The sequence below is a fragment of the Poeciliopsis prolifica genome, unplaced genomic scaffold (genome assembly GCF_027474105.1).
Source record: "Poeciliopsis prolifica strain line A6 unplaced genomic scaffold, Auburn_PproV2 SCAFFOLD048, whole genome shotgun sequence".
NCBI lineage: Eukaryota > Metazoa > Chordata > Actinopteri > Cyprinodontiformes > Poeciliidae > Poeciliopsis > Poeciliopsis prolifica.
The window spans coordinates 3,136,615-3,163,617 of record NW_026562423.1 but is presented as its reverse complement, the minus strand read 5'-3'; the positions used below and the strand labels follow the sequence as shown (position 1 = coordinate 3,163,617).

The 27,003-nt window shown below is 40.5% G+C and overlaps 1 protein-coding gene across 2 annotated transcripts in view; it reads left to right on the top strand.

Annotated features, from left to right (window-relative positions):
• Positions 1-1,548: 1,548 nt before the first annotated feature.
• gas7b (growth arrest-specific 7b) overlaps positions 1,549-27,003 on the top strand; it is a 51,300-nt gene continuing 25,845 nt past the window's right edge. For both annotated transcript variants that reach the window (XM_055057414.1, XM_055057416.1), the window contains exons 1-2: positions 1,549-2,026; positions 23,086-23,203. In XM_055057414.1, coding sequence (XP_054913389.1) covers positions 1,847-2,026; positions 23,086-23,203 — 298 coding nt within the window. In that variant the 5' untranslated portion in view covers positions 1,549-1,846. The remainder of the gene's footprint in view (positions 2,027-23,085; positions 23,204-27,003) is intronic.

The window sequence follows — 27,003 nt, the reverse complement described above, 5'->3', positions numbered from 1 at the left end:
TGTATTTGTTCATTTTTACAGGAGATTCCAGTACCTCTACTGGCTTGAAGAAGTCCGCAGTCTATCAATTTAGTCTTCTTCTGCGATTGTTTAAATGCCATGCGATTGTTTACATTCCAAGCACACAGAGTTTAATCTCTGGAGGGATTTTCACCTTAAACAATTCAGGTAGACACCTGAAAACATCCTCCCAAAATTTCAAGACAATGGAGAAGAGTTTCTTTTTCAAATAAGCACCTTGTGCAAGCATCTGGAATATCGCTGGAGATAGAATGAAGGTTCTCGTAAGCCATTTACATTTCAGGTCAGAGTTAGGGTCTAAATGGTTAACTTTGAACTGCCTTGTTGGTGAAATGTGCAATACATTGATTGATTGATAATCCCCACAACCCCCCCCCCCCCTTCTTTTTTTTCACATATTTAACATTTTACCATATAAGACACTGGTAAGTCTCTTTGTTTTTCACTGAAGTAAATATGCAGCAAAATGTGCAACGCACAAAAATAAACATAAATTGAATCAAATAGTTAAATAAGTCAGAAGTGGGTTTAGATAAAAGTTCTCCTGTTAAAAACAATCCATAAGAGTTGAACAGAACATCACATACAATTTCCTGTTCCATCTTTCAAAATAAAACCTGGCAATGAGCCCAGGTCAGCCGTCAGGTAGTCCTTTGTGAACAGCAGAAGGCTATTTCTACTTCATTAAGAGGACATATACCAGGTAAACACTGTATAAATAGAAGCTGTAAAAAAAATGAAGAAAATTTGTGTGTGGTGGATTGTAACAATGCTCAGTCAGCTAACTTAATCAGTAAGAGGCTTTGCATCAAAAAAAAAAAAAAAAAAAAAAAGAAGCAAAAACAAGCCCAAGGCAGACACAAAGCAGTAGGCAGTGGTGACCTTGAGGGGGGTCTGGAGGGGGCTGTGGCTCCACCATTTAATTAACTCTGCAGTGAATTCTGCAGAGATAAATCAATGCTATGCCGAGTCTATTGGTCCTTATCAGAAATGGGGTTCATTTAACTCTTTTCAGAGTCATTTCAACAAAAGTTTGAGTAGTTGTAACTTTTTCAAGTGTTAAAACTACTCAGTTTCTTGTTGAAATAACTCTGAAAAGAGTTAAATTAACACCAATTCTGATGAGGACCAAATGGACTCGGCAGAGTGTTGATTTAGGAGCATGGCCAAACACTTCCAGTTTTCAAAGGATGGATGGAAACAGTGAATCATTGAATATCCAAAGGTTTAGTCACTATTTTATAATCTTCTCTTGACAACATTTTTTTAAACTTATTTGCTGGATATATGCACCTGAGAGAGGACACTGTCTTCAGAAAACAAACAAACAAAAAAAAAACAGTTGTATTTGATCAGGTTGGATGAACAGTGTTTGGACATTTCTCTACGGCAGCGTTGGTAAATTCACCATTGCTTACTTCGCTGATCTCCGAAACCACAATTTGCTGGTTTTATTTTGAAAGCAAACCGCGCTGACTTCCGGCCCGTTGCCTTCACGTTACTGGCAGCTTCACGGCGGCGCGCGCGAGTCTTAACGGAGCTGGCAGACGGGCAGCTGGAGCAACAGAGCGGCAACCGAGTTGGGGGTGTTTCTGACAGGAGCGGCTGGAGGAGGAAAACCTGCTCACCTTCTTCCCACCAGCTTCACCCCACATGTCGAGGACGTCGTTGGACAGCGGAGCCACTCGCGCGTCTCTCTGAACATTCAAGTTTTGTGTTCCTCGGAGCGAACCTGGAGGGAGAGAGAGAGAGAGAGACAGAGAGAGAGAGAGATCATCACTGGCCACAGCACCGCTTGTCTTAAGTGGGAAGTTTTGCTCCGGAGATGTCTGGCTCCTTCTGCAAAACTTTGTACCCGTTCAGCGGGGAGCAGCACCAGCAGGGACTGAGCTTCGAGGCCGGGGAGGTTATTAAGGTGACTCAGGCTCTGCCCGGAGGATGGTGGGAAGGGGAGAAGGATGGAGGCAGGGGATGGTTCCCCTCCAGTTATGTGCAGGTTCTGGAGGTAAGCAGTTTATTTTTATTATTATTTTTTTGGGGTGGGTGGGGGGGATTTGTTTCATTTGTGCAAATCCAGCCACACAGAAACTCGTCTCACAGACTGAATGAAGCCCGGGTAAATTGTTTCCCCGTGGTGTTTTTTTTTTCTTCTCTCTCTCTCTCTTTTACTTTATCAAATTAACTCCAACCTTCCCAATAATCTGCAGGCAGGGCCACTTCCTCATTCCAGACACATTCCAGGGATGTGCTCAGGTCTTTTCCCTCTCTGGATGCCCCCCGCCCCCTACCCCTAATAACCCCTGCTGTCCCCACACCCCCACCCCATCTGATCCCCAAGGACGTTTTGTGGGGATCTGCTGCAACCCAGGGAAGGAGGGAGATGGGGCTCCCAAACCAAAAAGCCACAGCAATATTTAGGAAGTTTTATGTATTATTTTTCACATAGGATAAAAAAAATTCATCCTATAAGGAAGGAAAAAATGGCATATGCAAAAATAAGTGAAGTAGAAGAATAAAGGGAAATGTTATTCCTTCACAGTCCATTTAAATGATTTGAAGAACTGGGTTTTATTATGTATTTTGATCACATATTTATGAGGGTGTGTTTGAACTTTCCTTCATTCCTTCCTCGCATACATTCTTCTGTCTGCAGAACATCCCGTTGTCCGTCTGTCTTTCCTTCTGTACCCGCAGTCCTTACTTTGCGGTCAGTGGTCAAAAGAGTGGCAATGCGCTGTGTTTCGAAAGGATCGGCTGCAATTCCTGCAGCCAAGACGGGCATATTCCTTTAAAGTAGAAACACTTTCTTACAAGAAGCACCCAAAGTCGAAATTTGTGATTGTGAGCCTTCACTTCCGAAAATACGGCCGTTCTGTCTGCAGTCAGAAAATTGTAAACATGCCATGCGCTGCTCTCCATTCCTGGTAATGGCAAGCAGGCCTGTCACAGTAAGGAATAAATCGATAAGTCACATAAGAAATAAAAACAAGCTCAGTAATTTTTATTTGCATGACTTGTTTTTCTCGTTTCTCTCTCACTTTCTATCAAAAACTAGATGACAAGAATCTTCAGTCTGGTCTCAACTAACAGTTTTGTTTTGAAGGACAATTTTCTCTACAGAGACTTCAAAACTAATTTTATTTGTTGTTTCTGTTCTTTCATCATTACTATCATGATGCTATTAGCCGTATAATACAGAATAAACGACCTCAACAAAACAATATTATCATTTATCACGATAAGTTCTATTAAAATCTGTTGACAGGCCACAGAAAATTACTACATAAAATAAATATGTTTTTTCTTATTAAAAATTTTCAGGTCCTCTATTTAATTTAATTAAAAAGACAAATCTAATTGGGGAGCCACAGCCCCCTTCACACCCCCTCTGAGGTCACCACTGCCTACCGCCTTGTGTCTGCCTTGGGCATGTTTTTGCTTTTTTTTTTTTTTTTTTTTGTTGATAACAGTGGAGGAGCCAGTGGCACCACCCTTCACTGTGACAGTTTGTTGCGACTTTATCACATTCTCCACCCTGACTGGGAAGCGCTCCACACAGAACCCCGTTCTCCTGGGCCCGCTCGTATGCAGACCAAACAACGCTTATCTCATCATTTGCCTAACGAGACGGGGGCAGGGTCTTCGCTAAGGTGTTAAGATGCACGGCAGGATCAGCTTGAACTCATCTGGACCGACTCTGCTCGACTGGCCCCTTTTGAAGTTTGGAGCTGGTTCTCTGTTCTCTCTCTGATCATTTCTGAATTTGACTGATCATCTGTGCATTTGCGTGGGAAAAAAACCCCAAAAAGCTGCAGCACAGAACATATTGAAGTGGTTCTTTATGCGCCCCAGGTGTTACAGAGACCGGACCCCGTCCTCGACACGTTGACAATAAACGTGGTTGTTGTTTCACATGTGCATCTGACTGGGAGCGTCTTGAAGGCCTTTCTTGGTGACTTTTCTTTCATGGCGTCGCGTGTCTCTTTGTGGTCAGCCTGGAGCTCTGCATGTCCAAGTTAAAGTAAAAAAAAAAGCTAATATTTGTTGGTCAAAGCCAGTCAACCCAGACCTTTCTGAAGTCTCCCCCGTAGTTTACCAAAGCTGTAAATGGAAGACATCTGGGGCTCCTATAATGACAGTAACGGGACGCTGGATCCATCTTCATCAAATTCAGTGCTAAATTATGACCAATTCTTACTTGTAAAGATGCACTGATTAGACTTTTCTTATGATGCCAAATTGTTGTTTTTTTTCTTCGAAGCCTGACCTTCCTGTTCCAAATTTAATTCATTTTAATTGACACTAATTAAACAAAGAAAAAAAACTGTCCTGCAATTATGAAGCAATAATAAGATTATCCGTCTTTATCCACTCAAGCATACATCCCTAACCTTGATTCATTCATGCATACATATGAGGGAGTACTAGGGCAAATGTGGATAAAAGTGGGGAAAAAAAGTGTTTTTATTTGCCATAAAAACAAAAATTGGATATTCTCTGTCAAAAAGTCACAAATTTCCAAGAAAAAAACCCAGTCATTTTCCATGTAAAAAAAAAAAAAATTACATGGGAAAAATCTCAGAAGTTAGCAAAGATTATAAAGTCAGACATTTGCTACAAAACATGTGAGTTGTGATCATCTCCTGAATTTACTGCTTATACTTTGGAGGACTTCTGTTTTTCTAATCACAAATGTTTTACATTATGTCAGAGAATACCCTAAGTTTTGACATTTCATTCCTTTACTTGTGGAAAATTTTCCTTGTATACATCGTTTTTTTCCCACTAACTATGTGAAATGAATCTAGAAATATAGAAAATGTATTTTTGTTCTTTATGGTAGAAATCTACTCTTCCGCGGCCAGGTTATTATTTATTTATTTATTTCTTATCTACAGTCAGTCTGACACTCTGCTGCACGTATCTCAATCTGTGGTGGACCTATCATGCACTTTCTTCACTTTTTTTTTTCCCATTTCAGTCAAATGAAAAGTCCAGCCATGCCGCCTCTGCTTTCTGTTTGAGGTGAGAACCGATTGGAATCAGCTGCTTTTTACCGGGGCAGCGCTGAACGAGACCGACATTGGTGGATTAAAACGAGATCAATTCAATCTTAGTTGAAAAGTTTCGTGGTCTGGAGTGCGTCTAAAAGTTCTGGGTTGTGGAAACTGCAGGATGGCACGGAGAAATGACTAATGGTGGAACCAAAAGCCACTTCTGCTTTTCCTCGTTGTGGGGTGCTTTCGTTTCTCATCCCCACTGCTGCTTCAGGTTTCTGTTGTACTTTCACAATTACAGTTGAATCACTGGCTTGATGCGGGGCGCTCACACAGATGAAGGCTGGCATGGCTGGAACACCCAGTGGAGGGGAGAGGATGGTGTTTGATGGTTCAGTTGTCAGTCACCTTCAGTTTTGTGGTTTCCTACAACCAACTTCATTGTTCCAAGCAATGAAGACAAGAAATCAAACCATTGTCCATTTAATTACCAGTGTAATGAAGTGCTTGTATAATACCACACTGTTGTTTGATATTGGGTTGAAGCTCAAGTTATTTGATATTAATACACTTGTATAAAACCTTGAGTGCATATTTCTGACTCTTGGAGCTGGTTTTGCTCCGCATTACCGTTTGCCACAAGTCGTGGGGTTAATAAAGCAAAACGGCCTAAATTTGCATGCTTTACATGTGAAAAAACACAGAAGTTACAAAACCAGTCGCTGTGCTAGGTCCAGATTAAAGTTCTAGGTTCTGGCTCCACCATTTTTGGTTCCATTTCTTAAATAAAGGACCAATAGGGATCAGACAAGCTGATGTCAGCTACCAGATAGGCTATCAGATGTTTTGCAGTTAGATATTTATTTTGTCATCAGAAATGTTAATTCTTAATTCATGTCAATCATTGTTCTAAAATATTATTCGAACAATAATGTTCTAATAAATTTTTTGGCTAAGTTCAGTGATATTTTTGTGCCAAAATTCTCTTTTGCGACTGAAGGCTCAAAGGAGATTTAAGCTAGGCCTGGATGTTTGCATAGTAATAAAGGGTTTCAATCCCTTATTACTGGTGGTGTAGTAGTAACTAGTAACCTACTTTTCATCATGTATATATTGTGTTGTTTTTTTTTGTACCCTCCTCTTGACTTATACCTTTATTAGCTGAAATCATTTAAATCTTTGTAGCCTATTTGCTAACTGTTGCTGTAACTGAAGGACACAAATAATGGCAGACGTGAATCCAAAATGCAAAGTATTGAAACTGAATGTTGATGTTGGGAAGTTTGTCGCATTAAAGATGGAAAAAGTTCAGAAACAAATTATGTTGATCACGTAATCTGGCAAACATGCTGCACAAAATATCTTTCCATGCAGTGTATTTTTTGTATGGAATTAGCAAAGAGATTAACTAACGTGGACAGAATCTTGCAATCTTCAAAATATCATTTCTGAGTAGGGATACAAAGTTCATAGATCTTGTTTGCTTTTTTTTTTTTTTTATAAAAGAGGATTGAAATGAAACCCGGTGTGACCAGCAGGGTCAGAAGGAGGCCAGCAGGATATTATGTTTCTACAGAGACGGTGACACCGAGCATCCAGAGCCGTATGACAGTGATTCATTCCAGAGCTTTGCTTATTACGGTCCACAGCTCATCTAATGAGGAAGAACAAAAAAAAAAAAAAAAAACCCAAATGAGCTGAAACAGTAACGATGACTTATGTTTTTACGCCTAAGATCTTCCTGAATGTTTCGTTTAAAACAGAGAGAGAGCTTTTATCAGCAAACACACGCTCTTTATTTAATCATTCAGTCAACCTGCTTGGCTGCAGGTAATTTGCCAGCCTCCCTGTGGTGATTAGACCCGCCAGGACTATTTCAAGCCTCTCTAACTGTGTTGTCTGTGCGTCGGCCTCAGGACTAATGTCCTATAACTGTGTTTTGTCTTCATGTTAATCTGCTTCGGTGACCCTTAAATCTCTACCAGTGTGATATGTTTTCACTGGAGAATATTTAACCTGCCTTATAACACAACGCAGTGTGCTAAGTCTTTGAATGCAGACGTTTCTTAGAAATAACTTTTGTTTTTGGCACTCTGACAAATCATTCATAGCAATGAAGCTGAACTTAATTGAAGCACTGTAAGAATATTTCCCAGGTCAACACTGTAAGAATATTTCCCAGGTCAACGAAGAAATGCACATTGATGGCTTTCGTGCAGTTTAGTAAAACACCAAATAGGCCTGATATCCTGCTGAACGATCTGCAGTTGGATGGCTTGGTGGATAACTATCCGTTCTCCATGCTGAGTTCTTGATGTGTGAGGTGAAAGAAGAGTCAGTGAGTTGAATTCATGGATTCCATTTTTTTAACACCAAGATACAACTGGTCCAATATGACCTGCCACCTTAACAGACAAAATGGCACCCCAGAAAAATTTGTGATCTCCTTTGTTAACACCCTAAAAGAGGATGTTTCCTGTTGTGTCATTTGCTCTAACCCAAGCGCTCATTTTCATCCTAACTTGTCATTTCCTTTAGGTTTAGCTTAGCAACTAGCTAACAGAGATATAAAACCATTCCAGCTATAAAACCCTCGGAAACACGGCAGGTGATAATCATGTCTTGTTGACTGTTTGGAGTCATATCCTTTGAGACGTTTCATGCCTAAAAATGTTAATTTGTCCATTCCAAATTGAAGTCTTGCATTCAGCGCCGTTGACCATTCAACTGTAAATCGGTTGTCACAATGTTGTGTGTCTTGTTACCTGGACCTAAACATAAAGAAATTAATCCTTGGGATGTCTTTGACGCCCTTATGTTCATGTTTTAAATGAACATAATATAAGTTATGTTTCCCATGCCTGAATAAATCTACCCAAATTAAAGATAGTTTTTTTCCAAGTTTATACTGCAGAGTCTGAACACAACACTTCCCAGGGATTGCAGCGCATATCTACAGTAGATTCTGCCTTGAAAGTGTCTTTTCAAGAAGGGGAATGACAGGACGCCCTGCAGAGGTCTGTGTTTGGGGCCGTCTGCAAAACGACTGTCATTGAATGCCTTGTTGACACACACCGGGTCGCTGGCTTTAACAACTGTATTACATTCTTTCAGAGCTCAGGGGGCACAACATGACATTTCCATAAGAAACCAGGGCTCCCGAAGAATTGTTGCTGTATCAACATGAGCAGTTAACATGTAATGGAAGCCATCTGTAGGGGGATCCTTCCTCCCCCGCTTCACCACAGCAATGCCTTCATTTGGCTGAGAGTCTTAATGGTTGTTTCTTACAGTTGGAGTTTTGATCCTTTCTGAATTCAAAGTCAGTTTGTTGGTGTTGTAACCAGGCACGGCCTGCGACGAGATTCCTTCATGCTCACAGTGGTAACACAAACACTTGACGCAAAATTGTAACACCTTGATTGTCCGTCACAGCCAAATTTGTCTTGTTTGTATTAAAGCAACTGACTTTTGTTTCAGTGACATAGGAAGGCATGATGCCACAGCAAAATAGTCCCCTCTCACAGCTTTACTAACAATTGAGAGTGTAGCACTCATGATTTAATCTCTAGACAATCCAGGATGCCACAGAATTTTCAGACTTCTTAAACAGCATCTCTAAAAAGCCACTAAGGATACAGAATCAACATCGCAGTGACCAAAATATTGCAGTAATGATCTGATGTAACACCGCACATTCTCACTTCGGGATGCTGGATGCTTAAAACTCACAGTAAAACTAACAGCACCATCTGATAAATTCAGATTTTTTTTAAAGTTTTGCCACCATAGAGCATTGACATTTCTTTCATGCAGTTTTCTTTACGAGGCAGCAATGCCATAAAAAAGTAACATACCCTGTTATGACCCAGCAGAACACTGTGAATTCCACACCAATGATTTACTATTTGGAAGAGAAACCCACTTCATTTCTTCACCTTTTAACCCAAATAACAAAGTTGCAGAGTACAATAACATAATGTATCATGGAACATTTTAGCAGGGATGAAAACGTAACTTTTTTTTAAAACTTTTGCATATTTTGTTTTCTTTAATCCAGATCCCATCCTAGATGTTTGCTTGTCTCTAAATCTCTAAATTGAAATGGCCTCTTTTATTGCAGCATCACTGCTTCTGTTCTCTTTGGATTCTTTTCTCATTATGTTACCTGTAGCCAAGGGAACTACAATAAGCACTTTGCAACAAGTGGTAAATTTGCGAGCCCTTTCGTCTCTCCAGTGGCTCTTCCGCTGGAGAGTCATCTGTTATGAAACAGCGGGCAGGCAGGCAGGCAGGCTTGTAGCCGGGGGTTTGGATGGCTCCGGGTTTTATCCCTGCAGAGGAGCGCCTGAGGTCACATCACTGCTGCGCAGCCTCCAGCACACAGCCGGGTGTTTCCCCTCCATGCTGGAAAACTAACCACCGCCACCATCCCACCGTGCTGATGTCATCCAGAAACACAGTCATTTGGTTTCACAGAACATATTCAGAGTGGAAGTGTGAAATATCAGCTTCAGTGGTTGTGAAGTGCTGACTGCGAGGCCCAGATAAACCACAATCTGGTGTTTGTTTTCACGAGGCAAAATAAATTTGTGGATTTTTGCACATCTATTCCACCTATTCGTGGAACTGCCAGGTAGTGCAGAAATAAAACTTTGCTACATAGCAACGGTCAAAAGAGATAGCTTGTTCAACACGACCGCTGGTTGCCCCTGCAGTTTAGAGAGAAACTATTGAGATAACGAGGCAGAAATTGAGAGCTAATTTAAGCAGCTTGACTGTACACCAGAATACATTCAGAGTAATTACTGTTATTTTTAACTCTGGCTTCTTTCAGGTTTTAGTCACCATAACCGAAAGAGTTCAGCCAAAATCCTCTGAATTACTCCTCTGTTGATTCTTGCAGTCTGCAGGGATTCATGAGAACGGTCCAAATGAAAATACTGTGGTTCCTCTTTTAAGTCATTTTCTAATGCTTGTGTGCTAAGTTCAGTTCTTTAAATAGCAGTGTTTTTACTTCTATGAACATCCATTAAGTGACTTGAATTATGAGTAAACCGCAAGAAGCAAAACCAGATGATTAGCTTTTTTTTCTTTTTTCTTTTTTTTGCTGAAGGAAAGGATAGCAGGAATAAAGTTTGTGAACAGCAACAGTCAAAAGTATGAAAGTTGAGCTTTCAGTTACACAGAAAGAAAATGATGAATAATTTTGAAGAAAAAAGAAAAAAAAGTTTCTGATATTGATTTGTAAATTCAAGCACAATCTGAAAAATATGGAACATTTAAATTGAGTTTCCATTTTAGGGAAAAATGAAAAACAATGCAGAGAAATATGGATAAGTATTTTGAGACCTCATTTTGAGACCCCATCAATTTTTTCATCCATCCCTCTCGACGTCTTTGTTGTGAATTAATATTTTTTTTAATCTACAGATTACATTGCTCAGAATTTTGCAGAGGAAATTTAGGATTGGAAATGTTTTGTACAGAAAATATACAACACATTTCCGCTATATCCCTTTCCCCTGCAACACTCCCTCATTGCTCCTGACAATTCAAGAGTTTCTTGATCATAAGGGAAATGAAGGATCTCCATTGTGCTTTGTTTTCTGCATTAGAGTCTTCCTCTAAAGGGATTTTCTTTGAAAACCTCCCAAAGGTTTGCAAGGCAAATTTCTTGAAAACCTAAAGGTTTTTAAGGCACCTCTGCTGACTCCTCTCTTAAAACTATGCTGAAGGAACTAGTTTTACTCTCTGTCTGTAAGAATGAGCCATACTTAGAACCCTCCGTGCTTTACCTTTTGACATGTCTTTCACAAGAACAGTGGAGTGTTGAGATGCACTGGTGAATTGAGAGCTTTGGCGTTAAACTCTGGTATTTTTTTCACCAAGACGGTTGAAAGCAGGCACCCACAATCCTGCAGATGATGCCCCAGTTCATCCGTCTCATGCGCTGTCTTAGTCTCACAAGTAAACAAAACTCCAAGAGACAGTAGGTCATCATTTGTAAAATGCCAGTTTGTAAAGTCCTTGTCTTGTTCAGAAAGGTTGCATCAGCTGCTCACTTTGAGAAAAGACTCTGTCTTGAAGAGTCATGGGACTGCAGCTGATAGTGGAGAGTCCAACTTCCTTTAAACACCGCCACAGTATCAGCCTCTGGAAGGGAGACCATATGCCCTAACCTGCTGGGTGTTGGCAAAGAAAGTTAATGTTTGTTTTTATGACTGAAGGGGGAAAGAAATTTAAACACGACTTGGTCATAATCTGTTAAATCCTATTAATGCTATAGACAGAACCCTTGTTATCTCAAGAAATCTGCGGTTTCTCACTTTGGAGAACAGCCAATCTCTTGCAAAGTAAAGTTTCCAAACAGAGCTATCTTATTAAGACTGATGTATGGCAGTCCTTTAGTTTTCACATGCTGACTCTGTGTTTTTGGGGAGAGAATTGGGATTACTCTGTGTGTCTCAGCTATAATTTTTCAGCTTGGCCATTGCCTTCCGATGCTTCAAATTCTCATCTAACCTCAGTTCCTCATCTGGGATTTCTCCCTTTGAGCTCGATTTCTCACAATGAATTTCAATCCAGCTTGTCAGCAAACAGAAGGAGTTGTGAACAATGATGTCGATTGTCTGGTGATGTTTTTGAATGGTAGTCTGCCTGTGGTCATAGATTGGCAATGGTAGCGTAGCACGCGAATAAAGCCATTTGGTCAGGCTTCCAAATATTGAGCAATTAAAGATGGAGTAGGAGGAACGTTTTATTGCTGACAAACATATCGTTTAGCTGCCACTTCTCTCTTTGCAGTGGGGGATTGTTGTTTGTAGCGCATGCAATTTCCAGTAATCGTCATAGCATAGCTTCTTTCACAACCGATCTGGTGCATTACATACATTACGGGCAAGGATTAGTGATTGGGTAAAATTAAATCCAATTGTTTAAAACTTCCACAGAGTCCTCATCGCCCAAAAGTAATTCAAAACTTAGAACAAAGAGTTGGCTTTTACTAGGCTAGTAACCTTTTAAAATGTCTGTATATCTTTATTTTAGTAACTGACCCTTGTTTGCTCTGGATGCTGACATTCATCTGCCAAACTGCCCCCTATTGGTGGAATATTTGATTTGTACAAAACTTCTGAACTTTCCATAAGATTAATAGCAAGAGACCAATTGATTTAGGTTAAGGACTTTTGGGGGAAGTCCAAGTTACTTTGGAATAAAAAACACAATCAGTCGTGTTGTTCTTTGTGAAGTGGTATAAGTCTACCTTCCGACATTTCCCAACTGAGTATACGCAATCCCAACCACCAGCAAGTGTTTTAATCTGTTTCATCAGGCCTGGTTGGAGAAGAATAAATCACACCTGAAGCTTAGAGTCTAACTGACTCATAGAAACTTCTGAGCAACTAGATTAGCAAAATTCCTTCTGACTAGACATGTGAAACACTTAGGATGTGGTTGTGTCTCTTGGGAAATCTGTTGTTTGCTGTGCAGCAGCAGATGAGGTTCTACAATTTCAGTGGAAAGCAGGACTGGGCTGACATGCTACCAAATCTGATCCTGGGAACATATCTGATCCAGATAAGGTTTTGTTCTCAGGAAAGTGCCTTGTGTGTGTGTGGGACCCCAGGTCAGCGCCGGTCATGTTATGTACGGCGGACGCGCGGAGGAGTCCCAGAGAGACCGGCAAGGCTTGTGAGATTCACACAAACTCTGAGGGGGCGGGATGAGACAGAGCAAGCTTTGTTAGCTGCAGTCAAACATCTAAACACACACACACTCATAGTCAACAATGACAGTTTGTGCGAGCATATGTACAGTATCCATGTGTGGCTGAGTGCATGCCTGAACACGCATGTGCATCCCTTCTGCTCTGTGAGTGCCTGAAGTGTCTAGATCTGGGGAATGCAGCTCTGGGTTCAGGCTCTCACATCTGCCCCTGAACCAAAACGATATCTCCTCGACATAGATACCCTCCCCGTCCCTCTGCCTGACTCCATCCTTCACTTGAGGAATGTCTCGTTCTCTCACTCCTCCTCCTCCGCTTGTCGCTCCGGCCGTATCCCTGGCGCATTTTTCCACCGAGCTCCAACAGTTCATGTGAGAAACTTCTCCCCTCAGAGTGGGGTTAGGAGGTCAGTGTTACAGTCTCCCCCAGAGGAAGATTGATAACAGCCGCGATGCGATGTGTTGGTCCAAAGAATTTGTTGGCAGGTCGTTGTGTGAGCACATCTTTTGTTTACCAGGAGATTTAACACTTTTTCTGCTGATGCGGGTGCATCAGCAGAAAAAGAAGCAGGGAGTTAAAGAAAAGTTTGATAAAGCTCCGGAAATATGAAGAAATGTCACAAAATGAGACATTTTGTCTCATTTTAAGGACTCTATGAGGACATTTTTTATGACCTTTACAACTCTTGGAAATGTAAAAGAATAAATTGTTGTGCCACGGTTTGCTTTTTGATCGGAAGTTCCCAACGTCTTGTTCTTTTTAAGGTGGTCTAGAGCAAATGCTCTTGACCCTGTCAGAGCGTGGTTCTTTTCATCTCGGCTGCTAGCTCATGCCTTGCCATGCTACATTTTGCTACTTGTCCCAAAGTGTATACAACGGCAAAGTTAAAATGATGGATGTGATTGAAATGATTCATTCAAATGAGACGGTTCTTGAATATGGTTGCAAAGAAAAGCCATTTTTAGGCTGCCCTGGCTTTGCATAAGTGCATGATGGTGCGTTCTTTGATTGGACAAAGATTGCATTTTTGAGATCACATGATTGATTGAATATTCTGAAGGATCTTGCCCTGGGGGTCAATCTTTGAATGCTATCTCTCAACCCCTTAACTTGCGGCAAAAAAAGCAGACAAACTGGATTTGTCCCATGGATGGGACACCACCAGTTAAGGGCTTAATGGATTGATCATTTTGTCAATACAAAACACATTTCCTTTCTGAGAGATGTAATGGAGAGTCTTCATTGCTTGAACCAATTGACTTTTTTCTTCAAGAACTTCATTTGGCAATCTCGATTTAAAGGGTATTTTTTGATCAAGTAACCCATCCATCAGAGCTCTATAAGCTGTGACCCGACCCTAACCTTTGGGCGATGCTGTCGAATCAACATTTGTGCAGCATCAGCAGCATGTGCGTGAACATCCAGTAACCCAGGACGTGACATCGTGTGTCCCAGAAAGGGAAGGTGGAGGTATTTACTGGAGAATAATAGGAAACAGACACTTCCTGTGTCTGTCATACCTCTGTTTTCAGAACCCTCTGACACGGTAAACTGGGAAAAGGAGCCACCTGGTGTTCTGCTGCTATTTCTTTCAAAACTCCCGACTCCCACCCTCTGTTTATGTCTCACTATGGAACAGGCTTCTGTGCGCTTGCTTGCGGCTGTTTACAGCTCTGCTCCAGTATGTATACAGCTGGACGTTTGTTTGCCTTTTCCACGGGATCTGCCCCTCAGTTTACAGCGTAAGACCTCTGATCTCTGCGGCAAACAGCACGGCCAAAAATTCTGTTCAAACTCGCAGCGAGCAACAATTGTCGTTGCAATGCACGGTATCAGGTTTGCATCTTTGTTGCCTTCTCTGGAACTTTATCTATTGTCGCTGGGAGAGAACAATAAAACATCACTTAGCTGCGAACATCAGCCTTCAAGTCTTGACTCAGACTGTTAGATTTAGATCTGAACTTTGACTGTGCCATTCTGACATGCTCTCGATGTAAACCTTAACGTTGCAGCGCCGGCTGTTTCTTTAGGATTCTTTGCCACATTTTCCAGCCTCCATTCATCTACTTTTGACCAGGTTTTAGTAGTGCTGCATCCATCACTGCGTTTCACAAAATAAAAACTACTAAATATATTAATACCTCATAAAGTAATATAAGAATAGTATTTACACGCGTCAGTTAAACGACTTTCCAAGAAGAGTTTCAGATATCAGTGTGTCGGAGTATTTGTGACTTATTGCAAATTATTCCAGGACCAATGTGCAGCATAAGATAAAGCTTTTTTATCAGCTTCTGAGCACAGTTTTACTCTTAAGTCTCCATTTGTATCGACTCCCTGTGCTGAATTGAAGTTGGAGGAGCACACTAAATCAGTGGCTGCGAATGCTCCCCACGCACTTTTGACACCCTTGCTTTAGTTTTGTGCTCCACTTGCAAATAATAAAGGGCTTTTTGGAGTTAGTGCCATTGTTGGCTGTGTGTGCCAAAATGAGATAATACAGGAACCAATTCCTTTTTTTTTTGGGTGCATATTTTGCAGTGTTTACATTTCTGACTTTTCATTGTCTCTCTGTGTCATTCACCTGTTGCAACAAATGAAAACAAAAAAAAGCCCCTCTTTTTCACAAGTTCCCATCACGAATGATGCACTCATTTCGCCAAAAGTCAGGAGGCACTGAGTCACTCAGGTCCAAAATCCCGACCAGTAATCCTGATGAAACTCTGGCCGCCCCTACGTAAGAAAAGTGAGTGGGCGAATTTCAACAACCATGTGATCTCAGACAGCCTCCATGGCGACCGTGAGTCACCTGTTCAGCCCGTCCAGTTCAGTCCCCCACCGCCTGGATTCGTCAAATAGACAATCTGGAGTCAAACGCTTCTTTTTTGTCGCTTTAGTAATCGAGTTACAGTGTAGCTCATCCGGTTAGGTTTGAACTTCCCTTTAATGACTGTGAAGTGGGAACAAGCAGAGTACTTCCTGTAGGCTCCGGCTGAACATCTGAGTCCAGGTGAAAGGTGAACTGGGTGCTTTCGTTCAACACCGGCTTGTTCCTCCTGCAGCCTCAGCGTAAGGCCAGCTATTTGCTTGAATCCGTATTCTGAGGGTATCTAACAAATTGCGCTTGGTTTTCCAGGCGAAGAGCCAGCGTCACTGAAACAGACAGACCACGAAATATTTAGTTTTCCATAATAAGTGATGTTGCATGTTTTTCCCCCCCTTTTTTTTTTCAAAACATGTGGGAAATGTATGTTATTTAGGGAAAAAAAGTCCCCGCCTTTGTTTACAATGAGGAATGCATTGGGCTGCTTCTGTTAGGCATCATGAATATTACAAATACTCTTCAGCTGCAGCTCTGTGTGTGAAGCTATATAAAAATTATTTCGGGGTTTATGCAGATGCATCTTGCGGCATCTGGTGCTAATGCTGCATTCGGTGTATAAGAAAAAGTCTGAAATTTTCATCTTTTAGTTTGAGAGAAAAATATTCAAATCATTGAGTTTTTTTTTCTAGCATCATTTTATTCACCAGTATAAAATTGTAAAAGTTTTTGTAAATGGTTTCAAAATATTAGTTTGTAACTAATTGATATAGTTTGTTACTTAGTGCATTGAGTTCCTGAACTATTTAATAATATTCAAACTTATTGAACATGATTGTATATACAAAAAAAAAAAAAAAAAAAAAATCAAAGGTAAGAAGTACAACAGATTGATTTTTATTTTTTTGCTTCAGACAGGAGAATATCTGAGGTGCTTGTTGGATGAGAAGTTTCTGAAACTAAAAGAGGAACAGGCTGAGTCAGAAAGAGCGGTCTGGGTCTGCATGCAGGAATTCAGCATAATGAGACGCGTCAGGCTGGACCTGTTGACGCTTGGAAGGCTGAAGCGTTTCAGAGCGGTCCTCATCTTCTGACTTCAGACGCTCTAATAAAGGCTTTCAGGCATGTCCACAAAACGAGGCACTAATGATCCCTTTCACTGCCTTTTATTACTGTTGACACACAGCAAAAGGATTCGGGTCCCTTCGGCGTTTGTCACGTTGCAAACAAACTTCGTCGTGTTGGATTTTTATCTGCTGGGTGGACAAAGTCAAAGTAGCGCATAGTTGTGCTGCAGAAGGAAAATTATATCGGGGTTTTGAAATTTTGATTTGTTTAAACATTTGAAAAAATGTGGCGTGTACTTGTGTTTAGTACTTCTTTTGAGGAAGTAAAAGCTGCAGGTATTTTGAGGTGTGTCTTCATTAACTTTGCACTTCTAGAGACCAGAATTTGTAACCAAAATTTCATCAGCTTCAACTTCAGTCAGTATTGCACAACAGAGTTTAAGGAGCACTCTAAAATTAAAGCGATAAAATTATGAGAATAAAGCAGGAATAAAATGAGAATAAAGTCATAATGCTACAACTTTATTCTGAAAATATTATGACTTTATTCTTGTACTATTTCAACTTTGTTCTGGTAAATTTGATTCCTGTAATCTTCGTTTTCCAAATATGACTTTATTTGCGTTTGTATCGTTTCGACTTTGTTCTCATAGTATGACTTCATTCTCAAGATACTACGGTTTTATTTTGGCACGTCTTCTTGTACTATTATGACTCATAATATTATGAGAATATGACTGTTATCATAACAGAACTGTTTTGAGAGCTGCTCTCGATAATATACTTGATGAAAATCCCAGTTTATTATCGTAATATTTGGCCTTATGATTTTATTCTGGTAATTTAACTTTTTGATTCATTTTTCTTCTTAGAACGACATGTATACTCCATCATAAAACTCACCAGAGTGGCTTGCATCCTACACGCCCCGTAAAGCTTCACTGAGTTACCATTGCGACCTAAAAAGTCCTCAGAGAAAAACAATAAAGGAAAGTATCGCCTCTGATGACTAAAGAAGGTAATATAATTGCTCAGTTGTTACGTCTGGAAATAACTTAATTAAACCAGCCTGTAATCGTCTTGCTCAGACAGTAGGCTTCTCGTAAGGTTTCACGTTGTCCCGTCTTTAAGTTGACAGCAGTAATGACTGATGCTTGGTTCAACTAAAAGGTCATCCGTCGGACGGTGACGCGCGCGTGTTGGCGCGGCAGCAGCGTGTGTCGCGGTCGACGCGAGTCGGCGAGTTGCGCGCCAGCGGCGATGCAGCCAGGCTGCGAATGTTCTGCCGAAGGCGGTCTGCGGTCCGGAATGCAAACCATCTGGCACGGTGCATTATTTACCGTCGCATATGTCGGGAAAAGAAGCGCCTGCAAGTTCCCTCTCACTTCACACCGCAAGGTGTTCCAGATCTCTCACTCATGCCAGACGCAGGTTTTGGTTATGTTGAGGAGGGTTTCGTTTCAGGTTCCTCCTTTTCTGGTTGCTGTTATTGCAGCGCAGAGGTAATTATAAACTGCCTCCATGTCCCAGATTTTCTTCATGTTCAGCAGCGATGTTGAAGTCAAGCATCCCACTCCCATCTGCCTCCGCCTGATTCTGCTCAGCTCAGAGAAAAAGAAATACTTTGGTATCGGTTCACTGATGGCAAACAAGTGTCCAGAAACACGCCAACTGGGAAATAGCCTAGAAGAGAAAGACAATCAGGAGTCTTTTATTGCCTTGATCCGGAACACTTTCTTTTCCACCCCGTTGTTTAGTTCTTCCTGTTTCTTAAAAAAAAATGGACTGATTAAAACTCTTAAAAGTTTTGTCATCCCCATGTCATGATTTCTGTTAATTTGTTATTTGATGACCCAAATGTAGACAGTAATTCTCATCCAGGTGAGTTGATTCGTACAATTATTGGCACCTGGGTAGAAAGCAGGTATAGACGACTGAGTGACAGAGAATAGTACACACAGAACAGAACACAACATTAGAATGAATGATAATGAAAAGAGAGAACACTGAATCAGACAATCAGGGAAACGCTAAGGCTACATTCACACCAGCCCTGTTTGCGTAGAAAGTCTGGTTTGTTTGGGAAGGTCTGAATGCGCAATCGAATGCTGAACACATAAAACGTCCTGAATCCAGTGAGGGCCTGGGCAGGAGTTCTTAAAAAGTCCCAAAAAATAAAATAAGAGTTACTTCCAAGCTGCCCAAGAAGCAAACTTTGTGCTTTTTGGACAGTTTGGAAGAAGTTTGTAAAACTAAAGTTCAAAAACTACTGTCCAAGAAGCACAGAGTTCGTGAACTATGTCAGAGGTCAGTTCAGAGGTCAGCTCAGAGGTCAGCTCAGAAGTCACCGGAGTCAGTGATGGAAGATCTCCAGAGATCAGTCTGAAAGTTCCCAGAGCTCACAAAACAAAATCAATGTAGGAATGAATCAATGAACTTATTTCATACATTACACAAAAAAAGGACAAAACATAGTCCCCTCTCATACTAAATTACTTGCAAATACAGGAGAGGGTGGAATTTATTTGATTGTCATCTAGTAGTGACATAATCTTCCCATTTCCTGTTTCCCTTCTGAATCAAAAACCCCTCATTAGGCGAACGGATCACCAACAATGTATCATCACGACATTTCAATTCGTCTTTATGTGCTGTCTTGTATAAGATATAAATATCTACATGTGTTTTTCTGGAATCCCTTGTCAAGCCAGCTCTTCCTCCTACTTCCAGCGGGTAAGAGGTTTCAGCCGGTCAGCTTTCCATTTCAGCTTTCCTTTCTGGTACTTTTTCATATCACAAAGATATGAAAAGATAAGTCTCGATCCTGGCATACACCGCATCTTGTGAAAGTGGCGTAAAATGAATATTCATAGAAATATCTCTTGATTCAGAGATGCACTGGTCAAATTTGATCTTATTTCGATTTCATTTGAGGAACCATAATATATGAAGGTGTAGAAGAACAGCATTCAACATATTTTTTTCAACCCTCCTGTTGTTAGCGGTCACTACTTGTTTGTGTTTTGAGCTCAGGCAAAGTCACGCTGTATGTGAGAGAGATGGCATTGAAAGAAATGGTCTTGTTTTTTTTTTTTTAAACAGTCCAAATGAGTAGACATTTTTAGCTAGCTTTAACATGTTAGCAGAACCAGCATCAGGAAAGGAGCACCGTCTACCCACCTTCTATAGAAAATGTGTAAGTTCATCTTCACTCTGAGAAGTTTAGATATCTGTCATCGTTTTCAAATCAGCAAGCTCCATAACAGACAGGTGTTGAAATGTCACGCAACAACTTACACTCTTTCACGAGCTAAATTAATCTGAGACATGTTCCACCATGTTATAAGAATGTATAATTTATTTTCCAGAGAACTCATTATGTCTCTTTGCTTTCTTTGACTTACACAAAACAGCTAACGGTCTACATCACTCAGCAGCAGCTTCCACAGAGAAGAGTGTTTTCATTTCATTGTGGTGCAAAGTAGCTGTGATGTGTTCACTGACCAGGAAAAGTTAAGTGTTTGTAGTTTCCGACAGCCTGGTCTCTGATCAGCTCCCATCCAGGGAAAGATAATTTGATTCTAGAAATTTCTAGGTGCCTCCCCTCTAAAAACACATTTTTTCCTTATTGTTGTTTTCTGTAAGAGCATTTTGTTTTTCACTCAAATGAACTTATTCAAGCTTATTGTTCAATTCCCCCAACATGGTATTATTCAGAAAATTATTGACTACTGCCCAACTTTTTAAAAACAGTGCTTCCTCCATGTCTTCTTCTCTGCTTTTGTTCTGTGCTGATGGACAGAATTGTATTTATGGTGCAATACGGTGTCCTTTTTGGGGTCCCTCTGATATTAATTTTTACCACCTTACTAATATTGTTCTTCTGTCTATCAATCAATTTTCAGTGTCCACATTATCCTGATTTACCAGCATATTCTGGTCTCCAGCTGATTCTCTGCATGCATTCTTAGAAGTGTCTGTTTGTTTGTTACAAACGTTGCAGATAAAAGTCTTGCGACTGGTTTGACAGTCACAAAAACCTTTTGTCATCTTTTAGTTGGTTTATTTTCCGTACACATTCATCTCATCCAGTGACCTTCCCTCAGTGAAAATAGCTTTTTAAAAATGTCTTTGAATGGCTTGTTGTTTGTTCATTGTTTCAGTTCATAGCCATTGTTTTCGGCGGAGGGACTTCAGTGGATGGGTTGAGGAGTTCCTCTTTTCCAAAACAGACCACTGACAAATATAACATCAGCCCCCGGGACCATCAAAGAGGAAACATTGCTGCGATGTTGTTGGATGCTGTGTAATTACATGCAGTCATAACCCACACATCTTCTTGCTCTCTCATCCTGTGGGTCTGGAGAGGGTTGGGTATCATCCTGGCCTCAACAGCATATTGTGGCTTCAGTCTCTGCGGTTCTGAAAGCTCTTTCTCAGGGACAGATTGGGTTGAACTCAGCACATAATGGTGTTTGGTTACAACAGAAACATGATGATGAAATAATGGTATGTGTTCAAGGGCTAAGGCCTGTGTTATCTAATGAAATAAAATTGCTGTGCTGTTTCAATGATCCCATGTTACAACAAAGGTCGTCTGAAGCTGTATTTGACCCTGAGAACGGGTTTGCGTACTCTATTCAGTTGTAATCTTTTTTTTATTTTTTGAACACCAAAAAAGTACTTCTTTTTTTTGTTTTGAAGGTAAAATCTTGCATGTTTGATGGTGTCTCAGTCCAAGTTTCAGCTTAGATCTCTTTTAGCAAAATTAGCCAAAACATTTCCTAGCTTTTTATCAAAACGTATTAATAGCAATGCAAGGCGATCCATATAAGTGTCTCTATTCAAACACAAAAAGGGACATGTGTACCAATAGATATTTTTCAAAATGTTGCGATGTTTTATTGAGAAACTAAAAGTGCTAAACAGTTCATACAGGCGTCTTTCACGAGAAGCAGCCATATTGAATGCTAATTTTGGGGCTGCTCTGCAACCTTGGACTTTCCCAACTTGAAATCTGGCTCCAAAGAATTTTGTTGTGTTTCTCACAGGCAACTTAGAAAATTTGACTTCATTTGAGTCAATGAGCAGGGCTATGGGTACATTCAGTTCTATAGTTTCTCAAATTAATAGTAGCAGCTGGCTAGTTAGCTACTTTTCTAACTTCTTCAAGAGGCTAGCTATTTTGCAGTGCTAAACCTAGCTTGTCAGTTAACAGTGAATAGGAGATTAAGTTTCAGATGTGTTGCATTTTTTTGTCCTCTTGTCTAACAATGCTAAAGCTACATAGACTTTTGTTAATGTCTCCTTGTGTTTTTCTTTTATTGTAAAACAACAGTTTTTTTTAACTGGTTGGTGAAAGTTTCTCTCGAGAAAAGTTGCTCATTTCAGTAGAAACCGCCAATGTAATGTAGCTAAAAATGATAGTTCAAAAAATAGTCTGGAAAAAGCAAGATTTTAATCAGTATCAATCAGAAACGGGGCTAACGCTGGCTTTATTGACAGCAGATCAATGTTTAACAATATTGGATCCATGAAAAAAAGGACATCTCTCCAAAAATTGCAAAAAATATTAAATACAAATATTATGCGACTATGTCGCTTTTGGAGTCACGACTTCTTCCTTGCTCAGTGGCACTTCAACTCGTGGTACAGGACTAGTTTCACTGTGGGCGATGACAAAACCTTTTTGCCTTCAATCTGTTGTTCATCTCATAAGAGACTATGACTTGATTACGACTTTAAATCAACAATCGAGTACAAAACATAACCTACGTGTGTAAAAGTTGACACATGGTCGGTACCAACCTGCTCAGTAACCCTGCAACACATTCCACAAAGTAGGTCTGAACACAGTAATGAGAAAAAAGAGTTTTTCTACATTGGGAAGGACCATCTGTATTTAAATTTGACTTTCACCTCCTAAAAGTAACTCTGTCGCACCAGATATGAGCACTGCTCGCTGGACAGAAGCTGGAAATTATCCTGGCTCTCTCAGGCCTCCAAACAGCATCCCCTCACTGCGTTCCTCGGCTCCAGCCCATTGTTTTCCTGCTAACCAGCAGCAGATGTGTGTAGTTTGCCTATACACACTCTGATGTTGCGCTCAGCTGCTCACCGTGTGCAACATATGCTGACTCCGCCACGGCGGGTCTCAATCCTCCCGCTGCAGCTTGTTGTTCTTTTTTGTGGCAGAGCCCGCTCCACCATGATGTCATTTTACTTTAGAAATACTTGAGGAAATGAGATCCTGGCTGAACTCAGTGCTGCAGATTTTGCGCAGGATTCTTGCCGACGTTCGTTTCTTTCATTTCTTTCACATCTTGGTCTTCAGCGGTTTATGTCGGTGATGAAACACACTTGGGAAATAAATGTTTGTCTCCCAGCTAGCACGCTGCTGATGAGCCCTTTTCCTGATTATTAACATGTATTGCTTCTCTCTGTCAACAGAGGACAGCGTCTCTGAGTCAGCTGCCTGTCGAGGACGTCAGAGAGCCTCTGCCTCCTCACTGGAAATGCTACATGTCTCCGCAAGGGAAGAAGTACTATGTCAACACTGCAAACAATGGTGAGAGAAACTGATACTGCACTGCGTTTAGTCAGCCTCATAGTAGCACTGCAAAGATTTTTTTTCACATATCATCACCTTCCTAAAACAATAGCCTAAGTTGTTTCTTTTAATTTTTCTTGTTTTGTTGACTTTGACAAAATCACTTCTTTGCTGCCAAAAGATGATTAAGGTAAAAAAAATATATATATATATATTAAAAATATATATATATATATATATATATATATTAAAAATATATATATATATGTGTGTGTGTGTGTGTGTTTTTACAACATTCACTTTTTTTGCAACACGATTTTTATTATCTTAGAAAGGAAACGTTACTTTGTAAAACATCACCTTCCACGGAAACCTCTCAAAATCCACTTTTGTTTATTAGATGTGCCTGTAAGATCAGGCTGTACGTCCTTCAGTGAATGGATTGCAGTGTTTTGAACCACTGATTGTTTTTTTTAAAGATGAGGCTCTTCCTCTGCTGCTCTGTGTATGAGGTCCTCTCACACTATTATAGATATTTTTGGTTTGCCATGGTGTCGAGGTGTGAACAACGTGAGTTTTGTCGCGCTCCCTTGAGGCCTCAGTGCGCTGCCACAGGGCGACCGATTAGAAAACCAACACTGGCTGTTGCAGTTCGCTCAAACACCACGCCTGAGTTTTTTTTAAAATAAAATGACGTGTTTCCATGAAGCAAATTTATTTTTGCTGCATTTTAAGGCCAATGAAAACAGCGCGTGATAAACTTCCTTTGACTATGAAGGGTTTTTAATTCAGTCTCGCGGTGTAAACGCTGCGAATGTTATGACCAGAACTCTGGGTTTTGATCTTATCCACATCGTACCTGCATACCAAGGATCAGCTGATTAAATCAACAAACACATACTTTCCTAACCCGAGCAAAATCAGGAATAGTGGGATGACATTCCGTGTTTCTGCTCTCAAAGCACATCAAGGTATATTGTGTTTCATTCTGAATTTGTTTTAAAAATAAGAGAGTAAGAATTTCAAAAATCTTACATTTTGTATTAAATCTCATCACTTTCAAACATTTTCCCACAGTTCAAGTTCTTAAAAATTTTGTCACGTTGTCAATGTTTCTGTTCCAGTCCATCCTTAACAAGAGTTTGTTCTAAACTCAATGGTGTTCAGTCATATCAAAATGAACTGATTCATTTAAATAGTTCACCAGCATCCTTTCTTTGAGTTTCAACTTCTACTGACTGCTATATTGTGATGAACACAATATATTTTTTGCATTCAGGCTGTTTGCTCTCTGTCTGTCGGACTGCCAGCTCTGCTGCTTGTTTCCTTCTCTATGATAATCAGCCATTGTGTCCCTGAACACAACATTCACAGACATATTAGCAAGGAGACGGTTTAATTCCCTCCTCAGCTCACCGCCATTGCAGAATTCCCTGCTTTATTGTCTGCCTTTACTATCCTTGCGTGGCCGTGTTGTAAAAGCTGACTGATGGCAGTCATTTCTTGACTTGGCAACTCTTGTTCAAACGAGCGAGAATGCAGTGTTACCAGTCTCAAGGTGACAACAGGCCAAGTCCTAAAAAAGAGAGTTGGAGAATGATGACCCTTCAGTGGACTGTAAAAATACTTCCTCCCCTTTTGCATCTTTTCTCGTATAACAACCACAAACTTCAATGTTGTATTGGTATTTTATCTGATTGGCTGTCACTAAGTAGAGGAGGAAGCTGAGAATATCTTAGTTTCAGCAATCATTTTGCTAATGAAATGCTACCTTTCCTTGTGGGAAAACACTTGACAGAAATCTGTCACCTTTCTTTCTCTAGAAAGTGAAATTATTGCAAATCTTTTTTTTTCCCCCAATCAGATCAGACAGAATGTTGTCAGTGACTAAATATGCTTTGATATGAACCATTCTGCGGTAGATCTGAATTTATGTTTCGGGTTACGGGCCTGCTGAAAAGTGAACATCTGCCTTTGGTCTTCTAGAACATGTAAAAGGTTTTCTTCGAGTTTTACCCAAAACTCCACCTATTTTCCCATCAACTCTTAACATATTTTCCTTCCCTGCTGATAACAAGCAACACCACCAGGGGCGGCGCTACAGGGAGGCAAGAAGGGGGCAACTGCCCCCTCAAATTTCACATCTTTAAAAACATTAATGTTCAGAAGTCTCTTATAGCCTCGGTGAAAGAGGCAGTACTTCAACATATTTATTTTACTCAAGTAAAAGTAAATATCCAGTAAATTCCTTTAAATGTCAGAAAGAGACCACTCAAGTACTCAGTAACTGTGCAGTCATAATGTCATCAGACTGACAAAAGTAGAATTTTAAATGCAAATTATGGTTATTGAAAGACTGAAATAGTGCAAATAAATGACACAATCACAAATGAACTAAGTGATAAATGACTTTTATGCCTAAAACTTGTCTTTGTTCCAAATTTTCCACATACTTTCACAAACTTCATTGAGGATAATCAAAACCTCTTGCCACTCCCTTAGCACCCTCACCGTGTCAAAGCTTCTAGATTTACCGTCACGTTATAATATGGCTACCGCCATGTTTCAAGTAGGTCTCATTTGAATAGAGCAACTTCGTTAACATAGTTCCTGTCTCCTTTATGTCTTGAGGTTAACATGAAGTGTAACTTTTTATGGCGTTCTTCGTACCAATCACCCACAAAGGACAGATTTGTAGAGTGTGCAATTAACGCAGTTTTGAAATTGGTGTGGTAGTTGCTCATTTTCAGTGCTTTTTTTTTTTTTTTTTTTTGTGTGTGGCCTTACTTGGATCAACTCTGTTTCAAAGTCTGCAGGAAGGAAGTGTCCTTCACAAAACTGCTAATTCTTTAAAGCGTTTCTGCGAAGGCGTCATCCTTTATTTTATTGGTTAGGAATGACAGAAGGAGCAGTTTTAGTGCATTTTTTGAACATGGACTTAATAGTTTGTGACGAGGTTTCAGGGAAAGGCAAAGTGCTTTTGCAGGACGCTACGTTTAAGTCACTTTTAAGAGCTTCATACTTAAAAGTATGAGCAATTAAAGTCACCAATTTTCATGTCAACACTTTCCCAGTCAGTCTGTTTTCGTTTAATTTAAATTTAGAAATGTAGGGGACGTGCATCGGGCACTTGGCCGACTGAATCCTCGTCTCTCAGGAGCAATGAAAAAGGGACCGGCTTGGCTTGTTTACACAGCATCTCATTGCACCTGTCCACCCTCTTTAACTGGGATTGTGGCAAAGGGTTCTTTAAAGACCGTAACAATTTCCCCCTCTGGGATGTTCGCATCTTGTACGTCTCTCTTCGTGGTGGCAGCGGTCGGGGTTGCGGCCTTGAAAGATGAGAGCGGAGGTTTAAAATTGGCTCGGTGCTCCACCCAGGCACGAGAGCAAGGAGACTCCCTCCTGTTCCTCCTCCTCGTATTTGAGGATACGGTTAGGTGGCTCCGAGGTTCTGTCAGAAAGATGGAGCGAAGCTTTTTCTCTCTCCTTCTGTCGTCGTTGCAAGATGGTGAGCCGAGCTTGGGTACATTTAGAACGCTCATTGTAGCAAAGCTGCACAGCGCTGATAACCTTTTCCCTCCAACTACTGATATTTATAGCAACACTTTATTTTTTTTATTTTATTTTTACTAGTCTTTGCCATTGTTACTCTAAAGTTCAGTTTTATTAGTGTTCTGCGTGTGTTGTGTTATGACAGTGCCATGGTTACAAAGCAGCGTGGGTGGGTGAGGGTTGCGTGTCCTTGTCTTTCTTTCTTTGACTTTTTCCTTCCTGTTTTGCAGGGTGCTGCGGTTTGCTAACAGTCTCCGCTTGTC